Source organism: Oncorhynchus masou, chromosome 13 (genome assembly GCF_036934945.1).
Source record: "Oncorhynchus masou masou isolate Uvic2021 chromosome 13, UVic_Omas_1.1, whole genome shotgun sequence".
Taxonomy (NCBI): Eukaryota; Metazoa; Chordata; class Actinopteri; order Salmoniformes; family Salmonidae; genus Oncorhynchus; species Oncorhynchus masou.
The window spans coordinates 60,827,246-60,848,834 of NC_088224.1; the positions used below are offsets into that span (position 1 = coordinate 60,827,246).

Genomic DNA, 21,589 nt, shown 5'->3' on the forward strand with positions numbered 1-21,589 from the left:
GGAAATGACAGAAACATATGCAGCAAATAAAGTGAAAGAGGCCATGCTGTGGTTTTGTGGTAACGTACCAAAGTTTGCCAAAAAAGTTATACAAAACAATCTACACAAAGAAAATGCAATCCTTCTCTTGTTCTTCAAATGAACATCCCTCACATGATAGAGATGCTTCAATACAAATAAAATTACAACTATTAGAAAATACATAATTAATGCACTCTGCAGTAACATGTGTTACAGATGTTACATAGATAGCCAAATGAGACAGAGTAAACCGTTGAGAGACAGACAATGGCCAAACAGTAAACAGTGGTTTAAGTGGTCTCATGTAGTCTTATAAGCAGTGCTGTGTAACAGCGTCTCCACTTCCCATCTCGGATGTCGAGGGCGGCTGGGCAGCTGTGAGATCGGACATCCCTGTGTTTGACCTCTGACATTTCGTCTTTGCGGCCTTCTTAAGTGTGTAAGAGTAGAATGGTGAAAGAGTAAGAGGGATAGGATCAGTTGTTGTGGGAAGACAGTGTGAATAGGATTGGAAGAGAAAGTATCTGGCCTAGGGTAGTACATTATCTAGGGAGTAGGGTGTCATTTGAGACTCAATTCTCACCTGGCCCGCCCCCCAGGTACACCATGCTCCCTGGTTGGCTCAACACCCTCTTCAGGAGCTCATAGTCCCCATCTGTCAACTTCATGGTTGCCTTGGTTACGCCCATGCCAGTCACCAGCTGTTCTGACCTCACCTGCAGCTGCAGGAACTGACGCTCACCAGAGCAGAGGGCCTGGGGGTAGCTGCGCAACTAGAATAGAGTCCCCCTCAAACGCAGCATCAGTTCCTAGGGCACCAGAAACACTAACAATGGATGAATACAAACTTACCCAGGAGAGATTGTTCTTGCTTTATATCACCCCATAAGGCTGTGTTTGGATAGGGATTGGAGGTGATGCTTAGTTTGGATTTAAAAGGATCTCCGTCGGTCCATAAAAATTGTTAACAATTATCAACAATTGGTATCAACAAAAACAATCTGCAAAAGAAACAGCAACACATCTGTTTGTGCCTTAAAAAGACATAAAAGGTAAAAGTCAGGGTTTGTTCTACACAGCAGAAAGAATCATGTATATATGTGGGGGGATTTCCAGGAGTTAAATCATCTTAAAGTATGGCATGCTGACAGTGACATAATTTGAACAAAGCCTCTTTTGGAAAGTTTGACCTCTTCATGTTTGGCATTTTGCATGACATCACAACATGTGAGCATTGGGCTAATCAAGTCAGTTCCCAGACTCTATGGAGGCAGGAGAGTGTGTGTGTGTGAGACTTCTTTGTGACCTGCTGCTGTGTGTATGTTTGTGTGGGTGTGGGCGTGCGTGCATGTGTGTTTGAGTGACCCGCGATTGTGATTGGGAGTCCCATAGGGCGGCGCACAATTGGCCCAGCGTCACCCGGGTTAGGATTTGGCCGGGGTAAGCAGCCATTGTAAAATAAGAATGAGTTAAATAAAGGTTACATGTATTGTGTGTATGTGTGTGAGTGTGCTTGTAGTGGCCATCTCTTTGACATTTGTTAGGATTTGCCATTGTACCATTCTTCAAGATCATAAACATTTCCAAAGCAGTAATAGTGAAGGAATGAGAGAAGACAGAGACTATAACGTAACAAAAAGCTGGTCCAGATCAGTTGGGCCGTGAGGCTGTATAGTTCCGGTGTGTTACCTGTGAAGGGTGGTTGAGTTTCAAGGAGAGAATGTAGTCATTCTGAGTGTCTACGAGGATGAGGAGAGAGCCTCTGGCTTAAACGGTTCTGAGATCTAGCTCCACAGAGAGAGTCCAGTCTGCACCATCTGGCTCAGCTGAAGAGCTTCCCAGCAGCACTGCAGACACAAAGACAAACATGACATGCATATCACTCTGCACACTAACCGGTGCACTTTCTTGTTCATACAACAATGCAGTGTTCCTTTAACAGACCATTGAATGTCGTCACCCTTTTTACATTACTGACAAAATAAGGAAAGCACCTGAACCAAGTACTTAAACTTCAGCTTCAGAGGTTATTGAAGTAATGGCAAGAATTAAATGCAGTGGGACAGTAGCTACAGTATGGGAGCATGTGAGACTCTCTGTGGGGATGGCAGGCAGCCTGGTGGTTAAGAGCGTGGGGCTAGTAATCGAAAGGTCACTGATTCAAATCCCTGAGCAGCCAAGGTGGAAAATCTGCCAATGTGCCCTTGATCAAGGCACTTAACCTTAATTGCTCCTGCAAGTCGCTCTGGATTAGAGCATCTGCTAAATGAGGTAAATGTAAATGAGATGGGAGTTAACCAGCGGTCCATTCTTAAAGGGGTAGGTTTACACATTTTTATCTGAATTGTTTTCTTCCTGCGAGAGAAGTTCTGTGTTTCCGCTTAGAATTTAAATACAAGTGTCCAGTGACTGTGGGACCCCATTTTTTAGGCACTCTCACATATGTGTAATACAACTGTTAGCCACAACCCGTTCACTGCCATTTTTGGGGAACTTCCTCGCTGCTGGCTCGCCGCCTTGTCCTCTTTTACGGGAAGTCTGCAAAGCCGCCCTCCTTTATGCAGTGTGTTAAGGAGGTGATGTCATCTCTGCCTCTGGGGAAGGTTAGGTACACTGTGCTTGGGTCCCAACATAAGTTTGACTTAACCTGGTCTCCATTAATACAATACGATGAGAGCCTGTCTTTTACTTAGAGTAACTTGCATAGTTTGGTAAGCAGTCATGTCTGTTCTGGTAGCCATTTGTGCTGATAAGAATTTTTATTGAACTTTTTCCATTGTTTTTATGAATGTTTTTCTGTTTGCTCTTGTCCTATTTCATTTACACCTTTATTTTACTAGTCAAGTTAGTTAAGAACAAATTCTTATTTTCAATGAACAGTAGGTTAACTGCCTTGTTCAGGGGCAGAACGACAGATTTTTACATTGTCAGCTTGGGGATTCGATCTTCCAACCTTTCGGTTACAAGTCCAACGCTCTAACCACTAGGCTACCTGCCACTCCATACTTTAATAGTATATTCTTGGTATGATGCCTTGGTTGGTGTGTGGATTGGAGGGAGGGAGAGTAGATTAGAGGGCAAAAGGGAGGATGGATTGGAGAGAAGGATAGATGGGAGGGCAGGAAGTAGGGATGGATGGATGAGAGAATGAGAGGTTGGGGTTGTTCCGTTCTCATATTTGAAAATCTATAACATAAAAAAAAAAAAAATCAGATACAGGCTCTAACGTAAAGCCCTGTGAAGAAAATGATGCATGGAATGGGAGTATGAAAACTATGACATAAAATCGTTGGAAACTTCTTTACCAAAATCTTTAATTCTAAGTCAAACATGTATTTTGGATTGATATTGTTGACAAACAGAACTGTTTCAATCCCCCCAAAATTACTTATATTAATAAGTACACTGGGGTTACATCACAAATTACACCCTATTCCCTGTGTAGTGTCCTACGTTTTACCCATAAATGGAATAGGGTGCCATTTGGGATACAGGCTGGGTTGCAGAAGAAGAAGGGCATGGGGTGGAACGTTGAAGCTTTCCTAGTGGGACACTAACTATATGAAGAATGTAAGACTCTGTGGAGATGGGAGTTAACCAGGGATCTGGCTGGTTCTCATAACGTGAGATTTGCTTCTCTAATCTGTGTGTAATGTTAACCACTGTGCTCTTGTCAACTCTAATAATGATTTCCAGAGTTGGACCGCACAGCCTGGGACAGTTCTCTGACACACCACCTTTCTCACCATGATAAGAACAACAGGATCAAAGCAGAGCTCAGAGTTCAACCACTCCTGAGACAGCATGAACTGCAGTTCATAGAATTTTAACATTGTATTTTATACTCTACACAAACAGCATGTGTCTGTTCATTGAATGAACCCACTGTCCCTCTTAATCTGAATTAGACTAAAAATAGTGTTATGTAGTGAAGGGCAATCACATGGGGCTTGTTTTTCTATACAATTTCCTCTCGGTCTGTCTGTCTGTCAAGCTGAACCCTCTTCTGGATGGCTGCATGTGGAGCTGGGACTGGGTCAGTCAAGACTCCAGCATCCTGGAGTGGAGCCTGCAGGATTCCAAGGTGCAGAGGTGCTGGGTACATATTGCCCCTGGGTCCTACTTTCCTGGAGTCGCATCTGTTGGCTTTAACCCTCAGGATAATTTTCTGTCCAGGCACCCTGACAGGGAAAAATCCTGGGACCTATATTTTAGGTCCTTGGAAACATTTATGGGTAGTTAACTTTAACATTGTTCCCAAGCCCTCTGCAGTCACATTTTCCTCCAAAAACCTCACTTCACATTTCACCACTACCCCTTCACACTCTCTCTTAATGTCCCACCGGCCTCCCATCCCATCTGCAACCCTGTGTTTTATTACTGTTGCTCCTAACCATGGATTGCTGTTTGTGTGGGGTATAAAATAGTGTTCAAGTTATATGATCTACAGTTCATGTTCTCTTAGGAGTGGTTGAACACTGAGCCATATGCTCTGCTTTGATCTTGTTGTTCTTATCATGGTGAGAAAGTTGGTGTGTCAGAGAACTGGCTCAGGCTGTGCGGTCCAACTCTGAAAATCATTATTAGTCTTTGAAAGAGCACAGTGGTTATCATTGCACACAGATTAGATGAGCAAAGCTAATGTTATGAGAACCAGACAGATCCCTGGTTAACTCCCATCTCAACAGACAGTCAGTGGTGTAAAGTACTTAAGTAAATATACTTTAAAGTACTTTTTGGGTATCTGTACTTTCCTATTTATATTTTCCCTGACACCCAAAAGTACTTGTTACATTTTGAATGCTTAGCAGGACAGGAAAATGGTCCAATTCACTCAATTTAGACTTTTGTATAGAGCCAAAAAATATGAAAAATGCTTGACTATCGCAATAATTAAGGAGGGCATAGTAGCTAGTGTCCCACTAGTGAGCCTTCAATGTTTCACCCCATGCCCTTCTTCTTCCGCAACCCAGGCTGTGTCCCAAATGGCACGTTATTCCATTGTCAAAGACTCCAGTCACCCAAGTCAGACTGCTCTCTCTGCTACTGCAAGGCAAGAGGTACCGGAGCGCCAAGTCTAGGACCAAAAGGCTCCTTAACAGCTTCTACCCCCAAGCCATAAGACTGCTGACAACTAAACTAATCAAACACCGGGCCAATTGTGTGCCACCCTGTGGGACTCCCAATCACAGCTGGATGTGATGCAGCCTGGATTCGAACAAATTCTTATTTACAATGAGGGCCTATCCAGGCCAAACCCAGACAAAGCTGGGCCAATTGCGCACCGCCCTATGGGACTCCCAATCATGGCTGGATGTGATGCAGCTGGATTCGAACTAGGGACTGAAGTGATGCCTCTTGCACTGAGATGCAGTGCCTAAGAACGCTGCGCCACTCGGGAGTTAAGGGCTTGTAAGTAAGCATTTCACGGTAAGGTCTACACCTGTGCGCATGTGACATTTAATTTGATTTATAGGTCAAATGTAGAACACTACACAGGGAATAGGGTGTATTTTGTGATGCAACCCCCGTGTACTTACTAACATTGTTCCCAAGCCCTCTGCAGTCACACATTTTCCTCCAAAAACCTCACTTCACATTTTACCACTACCCCTTCACACTCTCTCTTAATGTCCCACCGGCCTCCCATCCCATCTGCAACCCTGTGTTTTATTACTACTGCTCCTAACCACGGAATGTAAAGGTCCTAACCTTTACTGTGCAGACACAAATTCCCTTCAAAACCCTCTCACAACATGCTAGCACTACCCCTTCTACACCTTAATTATCTCTCACCCCCGCCTCCAGCCTGTCTGCAACCCTGCTGTGTCTCTGTTCGGTCCTAACCCCTCTCTAGACACATTCCTTCCCATGGGTCCTCTCATATCCTCCCATTCTGCTCCCTGTCAGTCAGGTGGGGGTTAACAAGACTCACCCCCAGGGTAACTACTTCGCCACTATGGCCTATTTATTGCCTTACCTCCTTACCTCCTTTGCACACACTGTATACAGATTTTTCTATTGTGTTATTGACTGTACATTTGCTTATCCCATGTGTAACTCTGTGTTTTTGTTTTTTGTTGCACTGCTTTGCTTTATCTTGGCCAGGTCGCAGTTGTAAATGAGAACTTGTTCTCAACTGGCCTGCCTGGTTTAATAAAGGTGACATAATATAAAATAATAAACTTGTCTATCTCGGACCAGGTCTCCGATGGAGATTCTCAGGACGCCATTGCCTATCTCGGCCATGTGGCTCTCAGCGGACTGCTGAACTGTGACGACTGCCTCCAAGCCCACGCGTACAGCCACAGCTCCCTCCTGTTTCATCACTGTAATCGGCATCCATAATGTACAGGTAAGATATAGATGAGTTCAGGGGTCATATGTGGGCATGGCTTTTACGCTGGCCCTTAGACCAACACTATTATTGCATGATCATTACATTGGATAATACATTGGTATTGGATCACTAATACATAGCCCATGTGGGTCTTACATTGTATTGACATGGTTATTACATGACCCACATGGTTATTACATTGCTATTGCATGGCTATCACAGGTAACTGACAAAATAATGGAAACACTTAACTAAATGAGGGATACAAAAGTATATTGAAAGCAGTTGCTTCAACACAGGTGTGGTTCCTGAGTTAATTAAGCAGTTAATGTCCCATCATGCTTAGGGTTGCGTATAAAAATGCTGGGCAGGGCATTATTTTGGATACCATGGCTATGCCCCCATAGGATGACAATGCCCCCATCCACAGGGCACCAGTGGTCACCAAATGGTTTGAGCATGAGAACAATGTCAACCATATGCCATGGCCGTCTCAGTCACCAGATCTCAACCCAATTGCAGAGGTGCATAAACGTGGCGGCCCCCTTGCACTTACCACAAATATCTCATGCTGTACAGTCGTGGCCAAAAGGTTTGAGGATGACACAAATATATATTTTCACAAAGTCTGCTGCCTCAGTTTGTATGATGGCAATTTGTATATACTCACAATGTTATGAAGAGTGATTAGATGAATTGCAAAGTCCCTCTTTGTCATGCAAAGGAACTGAATCGCCCCAAACCATTTCAATTGCATTTCAGCACTGCCACAAAAGGACCCGCTGACATCATGTCAGTGACTCTCTTGTTAACACAGGTGTGAGTGTTGACGAGGACAAGACTGGAGATCACTCTGTCATGCTGATTGAGTTCCAATAACAGACCAGAAGCTTCAAAAGGAGGGTGGTGCTTGGAATCCTTGTTCTTCCTCTATCAAATATGGTTACCTGCAAGGAAACACGTGCCGTCATCATTGCTTTGCACAAAAAGGGATTCACAGGCAAGGATATTACTGCTAGTAAGATTGCACCTAAATCAACCATTTATCGGATCATCAAGAACTTCAAGGAGAGCGGTTCAATTGTTGTGAAGAAGGCTTCAGGGTGCCCAAGAAAGTCCAGCAAGCGCCAGGACCATTTCCTAAAGTTGATTCAGCTGCGGGATCGGGGAACCACCAGTACAGTGCTTGCTCAGGAATGGCAGCATGCAGGTGTGAGTGCATCTGCACGCACAGTGAGGCAAAGACTTTGGAGGATGGCCTGGTGTTAGGAAGGGCAGCAAAGAAGCCACTTCTCGCCAGGAAAAACATCAGGGACAGACTGATGTTCTGCAAAAGGTACTGCTGAGGACTGGGGTAAAGTCATTTTCTCTGATGAATCCCCTTTCCGATTGTTTGGGGCATCCAGAAAAAAAGCTTGTCTGTAGAAGACAAGGTGAGCGCTACCATCAGTCCTTTGTCATGCCAACAGTAAAGCATCCTAAGACCATTCATGTGTGGGGTTGCTTCTCAGCCAAGGGAGTGGGCTCACTCACAATTTTGCCTAAGAACACAGCCATGAATAAAGAATGGTACGAACACATCCTCCGAGAGCAACTTCTCCCAACCATCCAGGAACAGTTTGGTGACGAACAATGCCCTTTCCAGCATGATGGAGCACCTTGCCATAAGGCAAAAGTGATAACTAAGTGTCTCGGGGAACAAAACATTGATATTTTGGGTCCATGGCCAGGAAACTCCCCAGACCTTAATGCCATTGAGAACTTGTGGTCAATCCTCAAGAGGCGGGTGGGACAAACAAAACCCCACAAATTCTGTCAAACTCCAAGCATTGATTATGCAAGAATGGGCTGCCATCAGTCAGGCTGTGGCTCAGAAGTTAATTGACAGCATGCCAGGGCGGATTGCAGAGGTCTTGGAAAAGAAGGGTCAACACAAATATTGACTCTTTGCATCAACTTCATGTAATTGTCAATAAAAGCCTTTGACACTTATGAAATGCTTGTAATTATACTTCAGTATTCCATAGTAACATCTGACAAAAATATCTAAAGACACTGAGGCAGCAGACTTTATGAAAATTAATGTGTGTCATTCTCAAAACCTTTGGCCACGACTGTACATTATCCATTACTCTAGCACAGTAAACATGATCCCCATTTTAGCTTCAAGATGCCGGCAATTAGAAAAAAAACTAAAAAGTAGATTATCCTGATTTATTGGCACATTGAACAATATTGTGCGCCGTAGTTCAAAACCTCATTGCATACTGGTAAAACAATGAAGTCATATTAGAATTCTGACATCTTTATGCACGTTCGCCATTGAATACATATGGGAGATTCTGGAGCGCGCCAAAGACAGTGTTTCCACCACGATCAACAAAACACCAAATGATAGAATTTCTCGTGGAAGAATGGTGTCACATCCCTCCAAACACTTGTAGAATCTATGCCAAGGCGCATTGAAGCTGTCGTGGCCCTACGCCCTATTAAGACACTTTATGTTGGTGTTTCCTTTATTTTGGCATTTACCTGTACATTTTCCACATGGTAATTAGGTTATGGTTATAACATAGCCTACTGTCACAAAGTAATTTAGAGGGTACGGTTCAGGACCTCACCTTTTTCCACTCCCCATCACCGTTCTTGGCCCTGAGGTGACGAGGACCTGTCCGTCCCCGCGGCTCGTCTGGACGCTCAGGTTCCCATGGACCACTGCCAGCAGGAAGTAGTTCTGCTGCCCGTCGATGTCCCCAAAGAATATCACCCCCCCCCCCCGGGTCCAGAGTACGCAGCTCAAACCCAGAGTCAAAGCTACAGATGGACAGACATGTCAAAACACAGACATTATCAAAACAGCGTTACCTCTTATTGAGCATACACAAAACATTAAGAACACCTGCTCTTTCCAAGACATAGATTGACCAAGTGAAAGATATTATCCCTTATTCATGTAACTTGTTAAATCCACTTCAAATCAGTGTAGATGAAAGGGAGGAGACAGGTTAAAGTAGGATTTTTAAGCCTTGAGACATGGATTGTGTTAAGGTGTTCTTAATGTTTTGGACACAGTGTATATAAATGAGAGACTAGGTGGGACCTGGTACAGTCAGTGTGGTTCAGCCGGATGTGCCCCGCTGGTTACATGTTCTGAAAGGGGGGTCTGTGACCTTGTAGTCCAGAATGGGAACATTCCCCACAAAGCTCTTCCTAGTGTAGAGGAGATATGAGGACCTGGACTCGACAAAAGAGTAGCATTCCAGTGATGGCTATGGGGTTGAAACAACCCAAGAGTACTGTTCATGTAGGCACAATTTGTGATGATAGGAAAGCTAGCTAAACCAACAAGAGTGACATTTACATAACCAAATAATTTCTAACAATTGCTGCACTAATTAGATGGAGGAAAAAACTTGTGTGTGTGTGTGTATGTGTGTGTGTATTCACAGTAACTGTGTTAGCAGGGTTGGGTAGGTTACTTTCTAAATGTAATCCGTTATGGTTACTAGTTACCTTACCTGTCCAAAAATCAGTACCTCATTTCTGGATTACCCAAACTCAGTAACGTAATCTGATTACTTTGTTACTTTTGTATTACTTTTCCCTTAAAATGCATTAGAAGACAAAAAAAGATCCATCAAATACATTTGGTGTGTCATCCTATTCGTCTCTGATTTGTGGTCAGACTCGCTCAGCTGGAACAAACAAACTTGCACCCTTTTCAATGCTGAATTGAATATCATTTAGAAAACAGAAAGTGTCACGTATGTTTTTCCACAAACATCCTTTCTGAATTGACTTTCTGAAAGTAATCTAATAAGTAATCTACTTTTTCAAAAGTATCTGTAATCTGATTCAAATATTTTTGGTGGTACCGTAACTGATACCGTTTTGTAATCAGATTACATGCAATCAGTTACTCCCCAACCCTGTGTGAGTAAAACCATATAGTAAAATAATGTCATTGTTTCGTCTCTTACCTCCAGTATCCGTTCAAGCGTTGGATGAACCCACATCACTAGGGTCAGCAGTGCTAGCACTAACCTCTTCCATGCAAACAATCTACTTCCGTCTACTTCTTTTCACTGTCCTTTGGGGTGCTTGATTCTCTTAACCAGAAGTTCCTTGAGGGGTTTATGCTGTATGCTCGTCTCAAGTCCGATTCTTTGGTCCTTCGTCTGGCCCTCTAGGCTATGTACTGGGCTGGAGCATCACCTGATGAGACGAGATACAGGGAAGCTGAGAAGTCTTGAGAAATTGGTCTCTTTCCCAGAGTTCGGCAAACCTGGCCCTGGCAGATAAGGATGGAGATGAACCAACAAAATAAACCATGATGGAGAGGTCAATGTCTGGGTCAAGGAGGTGTGTGTGTTTGTGTGTGTCAGATAGCGTCTGTGGTTTGGACACTATTGTGTATTTCTTTGGTCCAAACACAGACCCATTTTAAAGTCATTGTTCTTGGTAAGTGTATTTTTTTTTAAAGCACTTGAATCTCAATAGGCTAGTTCAGGAATTGGTTAGGTGTCAGAAAAAGGATGGCTTCCAAATCCGTCGTAATCCATGCTGTGGCATCATAAAGAGATTTGTTCCAACATGTTTCTGATATTACATGCTTCCTTTCATTTGAAAAGCAAGACTGGTGTTAATCTGCAGGGGAAGGGTGGACTGCAGGTGGAAATTGAGAAGTCTCACACTATGTGGTCGACATCGAGGTAACACATCAAAGCAATGTGCGATGACAGGGACAAAACAACTGCAGAAAACAGCCAACATATGTTCTGACTTAGTCAATCAGTTACAACTTTGTTGTGTAAAGAGAACGGTCTTTGCTTTCACACAGATGAATGTATTAAGATGTACTTTATGGTCACGGCAGTTATCAAAAGTGACAGGCCAGTATGTGCCTTCAGCAGAATGCAGCTGGTACTTGAAAAGTGTACCAGGGCTAAAGAGTAACTTATGCTGTTGTGCACATGGGCAGTCCTTGGTTAGGACAGGGGAGGCGGGCTATCACTATTGCTCGTCTCTCCCTCTTTCTCTACAGCAGGGCCATCCAAAGTGGGGCCTGCGGGCCAAACATGGCCCCCAACAAAATTAGATTGGGCTTGCCAGTCTTCCAGAATGATCTTATATATTGATAAACCATGTTTAAGGGGTTTCCAAGTCCAAAAGTTTGGGCACCCCTGATCTACACAAACTGATTTACGAATCTACATTACAGCATATCTACAGTACTTCCAAAAGCTAGAGAACATCTGGGGGAAGAGACTTAAATCCAAACATGCCACAGACCTTCAAGTCATTCTTATTGAAACGAGTCCACTGAAGTGACAGAGGCAATTACTGGGAAGACAAAACATTTTCTTTAATGGTTTGCGGATGATGTGAAGTGCTGCCAATAGTATACCCATTTCCCAAACTGAAAACAACTTCTACATCGCAGAGTTCAGTATACACTGTTGACTGTACAGCTCGAATGGTCTCATGAAAATGATAGAAGGTTAGCATTGCGTCATGAATCTAGTTCTGCAGGTAGCTCTGCAGTGGTCACTAGCAGTCAGCCACAAAGTCATACAATCTGATTTTAAACCTAACCTTAACCACACTGCTAATCCTAACCTAAAACTCTGACCAATAAGCTAATTTTATTTTTTACAATATAGCCTATTTCTGACTATGCAGTCGGCCCATCTAGCGGAAATCGCTCAGTTCTGCCTCCAGAACAAAACTCATCCCAATAAAACAGCAACCTGCTACATAATATAGCCCCTTCTTGTGTTCTCCCCCCAACGTCTTTATAGCTTGGTTCCATATCGGTTTGTGCCATCGAACCAACTCCAATGACCATAGGAGATGGCAAAGTGTTACAAACAGATCTGGGTCCAGGCTAATGTTTCTACTCTACTCCGCCTCCCCTAGAGCTGACATTTAGTAAAGACCACACACGAAGTGAAAGGGTTGGCAACATGTTTATTGTAAATTATTTCAAATGAACAAATCAAAAAAACAGGAGATATGATTTGACCTTCTGGTTGTGAAAAATAAAATTAAAAGTTTAAATAACAAAAATAGGTACTCCAGTCCTGTATGCAATGGTAGGTTTACAGGGGTGAAATATGAAAATAACCGATTCTCTTTGCAATGATTGAATTTAACATTCAAAAGACTGCTGATTATGTCATGGCGATGAATTCACAGATACTGTTCACACGAAGGCCTGTCGAGGGATCGACTGTTTACCATCACTCGACTTCCCATGTTTTGTTAAATGGGCTATACACACACACAATGTAAGACATGTTTCTGATAATCCTTGTTCCCTTTTGGGGGGGGGGGGGGGGGTTAGTCAAGGCCTGTTTCTCATGGCTCAAAAAAAAAAGGTTCTGGCAAAGCTAAAGAAACATCATGATAAAATGTCTGACTGTCAAAGGTAAGGTGAGGAGATGATGCGGTGATTGAAAATTCCCTTATGATTGAAAACCGTTTGAGATTGGTGAAAGACACCCAATAAACCAACACGCTCACTCATGATGACATCTTTACCTACATATTAGAATAGGCTGACAAAGGACAAGAACCATGAGGCCAAGAGCCTTCAGCAACACCGCTGACAAACAAAGTCAGGTGGGACCTAAGAAAACAGACAAACAGGTAGATGCCCATTTTCTTTATCCATTGCAAAACGTTTTCCGCTGTGTGCTGTGATGAACACGACCCTGGTGTTCCAGACAACGTTAAATTCTGTAACGTTGCATAAGCTATAGATGTAGACTCCGCAGCAAGCTACCAAACATTAGACTCTGACATGAAAAGCAGCCAGCTTCCTAGTACCACTGAAGACAAAGAACAAGGTGCCGTAACACACCAACACAGATTTTTTTTGCAGTGTTAAAAAAACAACAACATACATACAAAATGTACTCATAAAAATATACAGTTAAATATACAGGACATGCATGTCGGGAATATATGACGGACCAAAGACAAAACTTCTGACAGCAAATAGTTCCACAAGCCAAACAAAAATATATCTGAAACATGGTTAACCCTGTACTAACGGTGATGCACGTTCCCTTCTTGTTGTTGATCCAATATCAAGTTTCTAGGCAACTGTTTACACACTGTCGTTCCTACAGGTTGACTGATAAAATGATAAAGAACCGTGCGACTATGTGGACTAATGCTGTGTTCATAACCAAGTGGGAAGGTGGTAGAATTAGGTAGTATTATTTCCTACAACCAAAAACAACTTTGGGACATTAAATCGGTGGTCACTCGCCAGAAATTAGACTTATCTGACCTGCATCCTTTATAAGCATTTCACTGGACCTGCTTTAACATCTGCGAATCTGTCTGTGCAACAAATAAAAACTTTGATTTGACATTTACCACCTACGACTGGGGGGAAAAAATCCACTTGAACGCCCCTCCAACTCGTAGTTACACTGAACAAAAATATAAAACGCAACATGTAAAGTATTGGTCCCATGTTTCATGAGCTGAAATAAAAGATCCCAGATATTTCCCATATGCACAAAAAGCTTGTCCCCAAAATGTTGTTTATACTTTTCTTTACATCCCTGTTAGTAAGTGTTTCTCCTTTGCCAAGATAATCCATTCACCTGACAGGTGTGGCATTTCAAGAAGCAGATTAAACAGCATGATGATTACACAGGTGCACTTTGTGCTGGGGACAATAAAAAGCCACTCTAAAATGTGCAGTTTTATCACACAGAGCGTGCAATCTGCATGCAGGAATGACCCCTAGAGCCGTTGCCAGATAATTTCTCTACCAAAATGTTGTTGTCGAGAATTTGGCAGTACATCCAATCGGCCTCACAACCGCAGACCACATGTAACGTCGCAAGCTCAGGACCTCCACACCCGATTTCTTCACCTGCGGGATGGTCTGAGACAAGACACCCAGACAGTTGATGAAACAGTGGGTTTGCACAACTAAGACTTTCTGCACAAACTGTCAGAAATCATCTCATGGAAGCTCATCTGCGTGCTCTTCATTCTCACCAGGGTTTTGACTTGACTGCAGTTTGACATCAAATGCTCATCTTCCAAGGCCACTGGCACACAGAAGTGTGCTTTTCATGGATTGAATCGTGGTTTTCAACTGTACCGGGAAGATGGTAGACCATGTGTATAGTGTCGTGTGGGTGAGTGGTTTGCTGATATAAATGTGTGCCACAGGTGGGGGTGCGGTTTTGGTATGGGCAGGCATAAGCTACGGACAATGAACACAATTGCATTTTATCGATGGGAATTTTAATGCAGAGGAACTGTGTCGAGATCCTGAGGCCCATTGTCGTGCCATTCATCCCCTGCCATCACCTTATGTTTCAGCATCATAATGCACGGCCGCAAGGATCTGTACACACTTCCTGGAAGCTGAAAATGTCCCAGTTCTTCCATGGCCTGCATACTCACCAGACATGTCACCCATTGAGCACGTTTGCGATGCTCTGGAACGACATGTACAACATCGTGTTCCAGTTCCCGCCAATATCCAGCAACTTCACACAGCCATTGAAGAGAAGTGGGGCAACATTCACAGGCCACAATCAACAGCCTGATAAACTCTGTGAAGGAGAATTGTTGCACTGCATGAGGCAAATGGTGGTCCCACCAGATACTGACTGGTTTTCTGATCCACGCAACTACCTTTTAAAAAAAAAACAAGGTATCTGTGGTCAACAAATGCATATTTGTATTCCCAGTCATGTGAAATCCATAGATTAGGGCCTAATGAATTCATTTCAATTGACTGATTTCCTTATATGAACTGTAACTCAGGAAAATCTTTGAAATGATTGCATCTTGTATTTATGTTTTTGTTCAGTGTACTAGTGGGAAACTCGTCTATCATCCCTGAGCTTTGACTACTAGTTATTGTGGGCCAGTGATGCAGTGATGACTATCTAAGGGGCTAGATTGGCAAGTGAAGGGGATTGTCTATCTTGTTGTGATTTATGGTGATTGATATGCAGTGACATCACTACATGGTGAAGCGGTTGTCACAGACTACCGACCACGGTTCCTCTGCATTTCCAGAGAACATTAGAACGTTAATCAAATCGTCTACATCGTTAAAAGGAGGAACAATGCATTTAACAAAATGTACATGAACTAAATATATCCTGCATTTCTCTCCATTTTCAAAAAGTCTGTATTCAAAATACATTTATACCCTTTTTTCCCAAGTCGATCCTACGAAATTTTCATCTTTGGTGTAAGAAAAATAGCTATTAAAATCTACAGGCTATAAACGTCATCGTACAGGAATGGAAACGAGAACGTAAACGAGATCATTTAACTGATCAATGTGGGGGGTTTACTGATACCACGTATCTAAAATGATGCCATTTGGAATATTCCAAATATGTAAAGTGCTTGGGCATTATTCCCTAACCCGAGGATGGATGTGAGAGAGACTTTTACACATACATACATTAAGAAAAATAAGGCAGATCGGTTTCATCCACTTAACTGTACTCTGAAACACCTGCATTTGTTCAAAGCACAAAATATATAGAGGTGGGTAGAGGAGGAGGAAGGAGAGAAAAATTCCCTTTTATAGAAAATGAGAAACAAAATCAGCTTGCCGTTTAGCCGTAAACCGACGTCAAACAGAGAAGCCCCAAGAAATTGAGAGCTTCATCTTGATGGTTGATGATCGAAAACATTGAGTGTATAAAAGGGATTATTTTAGCAGCCTATTCACACACAGCAAGCACATTCTCCTCTGATTAGGGCAGTGGTGTGTGAGAACGAGAGAGGGATGGAGACAGGCGGGGAAAGAGAATTTTAAAAAACAACTAAGTGTCTCCTTTTCTGAACCAATGAGAGCTTCTGGTCAATGTTAACTTCCTCTATTGGACGGTCCGTCCAGTCACACGGTGGTGGACGGGGAAGGGGGTGCAGAGCACGACCTTGGGGGTAATGCGTTCTTGGTATTCGCGGAGGCAGGAAGCGTTCTCAGTACCAATCCCGACAGTGCCACCCTGGGGCTCCAGTGTTGAACTCAGGCCAGACAGACCCACCTAGACTGGTTAGGATGTCTTCCCAACTATCGGATTCTCTCTAGAAAGACACAGAAAAGCAAAGAGGATAAATATTTACGTGGCTGTCTACGCATGTGTGTATCCATGTGTGCATGTGAGTACATGTGAAAAAGTGTCCGTGTATACACATATGCATGTGTGTATTTGAGAGTGCATGCGTGTACTTACTGGCTGCCGTACTGCGCGGTGCCGCTGCGAGTGTCGTGCTCTCTCTGCAGCTCCTCCAGGATGTGTGTGATCTGCTGCACTGTGTGGAATGTCTCCTTGGGGTCCTGGATGGTGAACAGGGAGTAGTCGTCCTGCTCCCTCGGAGGTCCCTGGTACACAGCGATGCTGGCACACGCATCTGATCACAGGAGACAGATACATGAGGTCATCATCACAGGCTATCACACCAAGCTACTGTTGCCAGATTCCCACTAAAGGGCCAAACTGAGCCAAGCCAATCCGAGCTGTACTAGCCTGGTTAGTCATACACAATAGTTGCAGGAACCGAGCTGGAAAGGACAATGTGAAAATAAAATATCTGAGCCAGCAGGGTACGTACGGTTCAAGAGAAAATGCCTCATGTAATAAGCCATAAAAAATATTCTAATCACAATAGATTATTTGTGTGAGAGGTGGGCGATTGACTGGTAGAATCCCACTTGCCTTCCATCTTCTGCAGCTTGGAGTAGCTGGAGGTGAGGAGGGAGAAGATTCTCTCCGTCTCGCGGTCACAGTCGATGTCCAGCTGCAGGTTAGCCAGCAAGGTACTGGGAGAGAAGACAGGGTCATGTTCATTAGGCACCAAATGGAAGAAAACAGAAAACCTGGAATTATCCAATAACGCGTGCTGGAATTGTCCAATTTCGCTACGTGCTCCCTATTGAATAAGACTCAGGTGTCTGATACGAGAAGACAGTGATTCTGATACGGTCAATTTCTTTGAGGAAGCAGCCTCTATCTTCTAGGAACTTGTGTTGATCTGAGAGGGAAGGATAGCATCAGTACACAAAATAGGGCAAATTCCAAGATAGAACTATGAACCATATAAAAATGTTCTATGCTCAACTCTTTTTAAGTTCTATAAACTAATATTTGGGTGCTGTAGCCCAGGAGTAATCAGACTTACTATCCGCAGTTACAAGATGTATTTTTTAGCCATCACAATGAATTGACTGAAAATAAATCAAATGAACCATACAGCCATCTATACAAACCTACCCGATCTACACAAGCACCTAGAGTAGAGGTCACCAATTACATCAGTGGTGGGCCGTCAGGGCCAGCAAGGCCTTCTCTGCTGGCCTAAACATCATCAGAATATATATTTAAAAATATATATATTTTCCCACAAATATGTATTAAATTATTCCCCAGAGTAAGAGTTACACTCTTCATTTCATAGCGTTCCTCTTGGTTGCACTGCTTCCAGCCCCAGGTTGAGATTTGGAGGGCTGGTCTTTATGTTAGATATTTTATCCAATCATATTCAGCCATCATGTGTTGCCAGGGGTCTAAAATCTGCCCTCAGGCCTTCAGAATCAACAGTGTGGGTGCTTGGAGCTTAAAGTGAATGGAAATTAAAATTTAGTGTCAACCAATCAGCTTTAGAGTTGGCTATTGTACGCCTGCTGGCTGGCTCCAGTGTTACACAGGAGCCACCTAGCAGGCGTAGTGCCTGCACGTCTTTTGATTGGATTACCAATATTGAGAGGCAGGTCCTATATGGGCAGGTCTCAGAACTAGGAAACTGAAATTGATCAACGAATTAATTTGCGTACTACTAAACTGTTTTTTCAACCCACAATGGCGGAAGGAGAAGATATCGATTTGGTCGAGGATATAATTATAACGCCATTCTCAAGACAAACCTTTCAAGAAAAGTTTGTCAGGAGAGGTAGACGCCGATGCTACAAAGCCGACGCTACAAAGACAGGCTCCGAGAAGCACTGCAAACTGTACTGCTGGGAATGCCTATTATTTGTAAGTGATTGATTTGGTGTTTGGAGCCACACTGGCTTTGCAAACCTGAGTTGTCTAACCAAGGCAGCAACGAGACACCAAAGTACGGCTGGGCACTTTGAAAACTTTTGGGGACACCCGAGTGGATCTACAGCTCAACGAACAAGCGCGCAGGGCAACGAAGCTGCACAATGAAAAGGTATTGTACTCTTCCCCTGCAATTCTCTGAATAAAAATGTCAATTTCAAGGTGACGCAACGCCTGGTTATACTGCGTTTCTGTCGAAATGTATAGTGTCTAGAGCCATGGCATCATAATGATGGTAATAAGAGGTGGATTAATTCGGGTGGGACTGTGTAGGACTTCACTGAAGGCCCAGGCCCCAGAACCACGGCACGCTACTGAATTACATTCATTCCTTGAGCGGACGGTCGGGGGCCGGAACATAGTTATAAATCATTTGTATTATGTGTCCCAAGAATAATTTCAAACATTGATTAAATTCAGAAACGTTCACATACAGTGAGCTCCAAAAGTATTGGGACAGTGACAATTGTTTTGTTGTTTTTGTTCTGTTCTCCAACACTTTGGATTTATTTACAGACTGTCAGCTTTCATTTGAGGGTATTTTCATCCATATTGGGTGAACCGTTTAGAAATTACAACACTTTCTGTACATAGAAAAAAAGTTTAGTATTTGGTCCCATATTCCTAGCACACAAATGGCCACATCAAGCTTGTGACTCTACAAACTTGTTGGATGCATTTGCTGCTTGTTTTGGTTGTGTTTCAGATTATTTTGTGCCCAATAGAAATACATAATTGCTGTCATTTTAGAGTCACTTTTATTGTAAATAAGAATGTAACATGTTTCTAAACACATCTACATTAATGTGGATGCTACCATTACTACGGATACTCCTGAATGAATTGTACATATTGAGGAGTGAGAAAGTTACAAATATCATACCCCCAAAACATGCTAACCTCTCACCATTACAATAACAGGGAGGTTACAATACCAGGGGGTATGATATTTATGCCTCTAACTTCCTCACTCATCATTATTCACAATTCATACAGGATTATCCATAATCATGGTAGCATCCACATTAATGTATGATGTTCTTATTTACAATAAAACAAACAGCAAATGCATCCAATAAATGTTTAAAGTCACAAGCTTGATGTAGTCATTGTGTGCTATGACTATGGGACCAAAGACTTACATTTTTACTACTTTAATACACATAAGGGAATTTGGCCCAATACTTTTTGTTTCCCTAAAAAAAAAATGGGGAGACTATATACACAAAGTGCTGTAATTTCTAAACTCTTCACCCACTATGGATGGAAATACCCTCAAATGAAAGCCGACAGTCTAACCTCATATAGCCATTGTATCATTTCAAATCCAAAGCGCTGGAGTACAGAGACAAAACAACAAAAATGTGTCACTGTCTCAGTACTTTTGGAGCTCAATGTATGTCCCTCTATTTATGTGTGGTGATACTTGGCGAACAGATGTATTACATTACAAATCACAGAGGTCATTTCCTGATGATTTTTATAAAATGTTATTGGGGAACACGGACCTAGGGACTAGTAGAGGTTGGTTTGAGATTCAGGGGTGAGTACTCACGGTGTGCAGGGCTTGCAGCCCGGCTGGTTGTCGCTCAGGCTCCTGCAGCAGAGCCAGGCCCCCGCCACGTAGGCCGAGGGGTGGAAGGTGCCCAGGCGGTCCGGGTTACAGCGGCTCACTTGGCTCAGCACCTCCACCCACTCACTGGCCTCCACACAGTTCCCCGCCTGCACGTACAGTGGCTTCTCACTGTGGAGCACCTGGAACATCTAAAAAGGGGAGAGGAGAGAGGGGTTGTCAATAACACACACACACAAACAAAATATCTGACAGGCTGTCAATATGGTGCAAATGAGTTGCCCTTTGCGGACAATTACGATTTTCTTTTGCGTAACAGACATTCATAGTCCTCATGTTTCTGTTCAAATTCAATGCGGAAACTCAAACGACTTCCCTCACAACTTACACAGAACCAAAGGAGTTTTTTCTGATATTTTGACCTGACCAGGAAATACTATAGGCGAATGCAACGGCCCAGAGGTTAACTGTGCTTGACCGCTTACTGGTAGGTGGCCAGGGTAAACTACTGACTCTAAACAGACCACATCAGACAAAGACAGTCCTGCTTACATTTTTGCGGTTAAAGGCACTTTCGTACAGTTTCTCCACAGCCCGGATATTCTTCACTGGGATAATGCAGAGAGCTTCTTTCCCTTGGAAAACAGGAAGAAAAAGAAATGTTCAATATACTCACACACACACAAAATGTCTACATTGGACTCTTACCCTTATGTGCACCCTTAGCACTCATGTCTTGGTCAAGCTGCATCACTAGGAGGAACATTGAGGTCTTACTTACACCATCTGACCCCTGACTACGAGAAGACGTGCAGCATTACATTTCACACCAACTCTTCCAACAAAAATAGAGAACAGTCTTTAAACTCGACAGACAACCATTTCCGTCGCTGTGTCTGACAATAGCCGGGCCAAAACACACAAACCATATAGTTATAAAAGCAGTCTCAGTATCAGCTTCTGCCATTGGTCTCTCTTCAGTCTCCACCTATCAGCTCACACTCCTTCCCTTTATCTAGCTGATAGAGTGATAGAGTGTCTGATCCACTGATGATACTTCACTGCACACACGCACACATTCCCTCCCCCATCCTTCTCTCTCCCTTGCATACGTGAATCCAGGTGCATTGGGTATGATATGAATGTTGCCATCCCTATCTCTCATTTAAGAGGGAGCTCCTTTCTCTGCCTGCCACCTTCCTCCTCTGCATTTCCAGGCCGAGGCACCCCCTGGCCCCACCACTCATACCTCCAGCACCATCGGACTCTCTGCATATCTTCTGCCTTCCAGTTCAGTCTCACACACGCACACACACTTAGCACAGTTAAATAAAAAAATATATGTCTAGCCAACCAGATACAGATCTTAACATTCTGATCGATGGTTCTCGTCACAATTTTACTGAAACCTCCTGCCAATATTATGAGAAAAACCTGGGAGAATAATCAGACACACTACTAGTCTGAAAGTGAACCCAGACACACACTTTAGCCTAGGGGGACACACAGATATTGTGTGCCCCAAATGGCACCCTCATCCCTACATAG

At 43.2% G+C, this 21,589-nt stretch overlaps 1 protein-coding gene and 1 pseudogene across 1 annotated transcript in view; both read right to left on the minus strand.

Annotated features, from left to right (window-relative positions):
* Positions 1-311: 311 nt before the first annotated feature.
* LOC135553365 (sex hormone-binding globulin-like) lies at positions 312-14,856 on the minus strand (annotated as a pseudogene).
* LOC135552756 (ras GTPase-activating protein 2-like) overlaps positions 12,315-21,589 on the minus strand; it is a 48,984-nt gene continuing 39,709 nt past the window's right edge. The window contains exons 20-24 of the mRNA XM_064984581.1: positions 20,594-20,676; positions 20,024-20,232; positions 17,086-17,189; positions 16,603-16,780; positions 12,315-16,453 (exon numbers count right to left, since the gene is read on the minus strand). Of these exons, the coding sequence (XP_064840653.1) occupies positions 16,423-16,453; positions 16,603-16,780; positions 17,086-17,189; positions 20,024-20,232; positions 20,594-20,676 (605 nt within the window). The 3' untranslated portion in view covers positions 12,315-16,422. The remainder of the gene's footprint in view (positions 16,454-16,602; positions 16,781-17,085; positions 17,190-20,023; positions 20,233-20,593; positions 20,677-21,589) is intronic.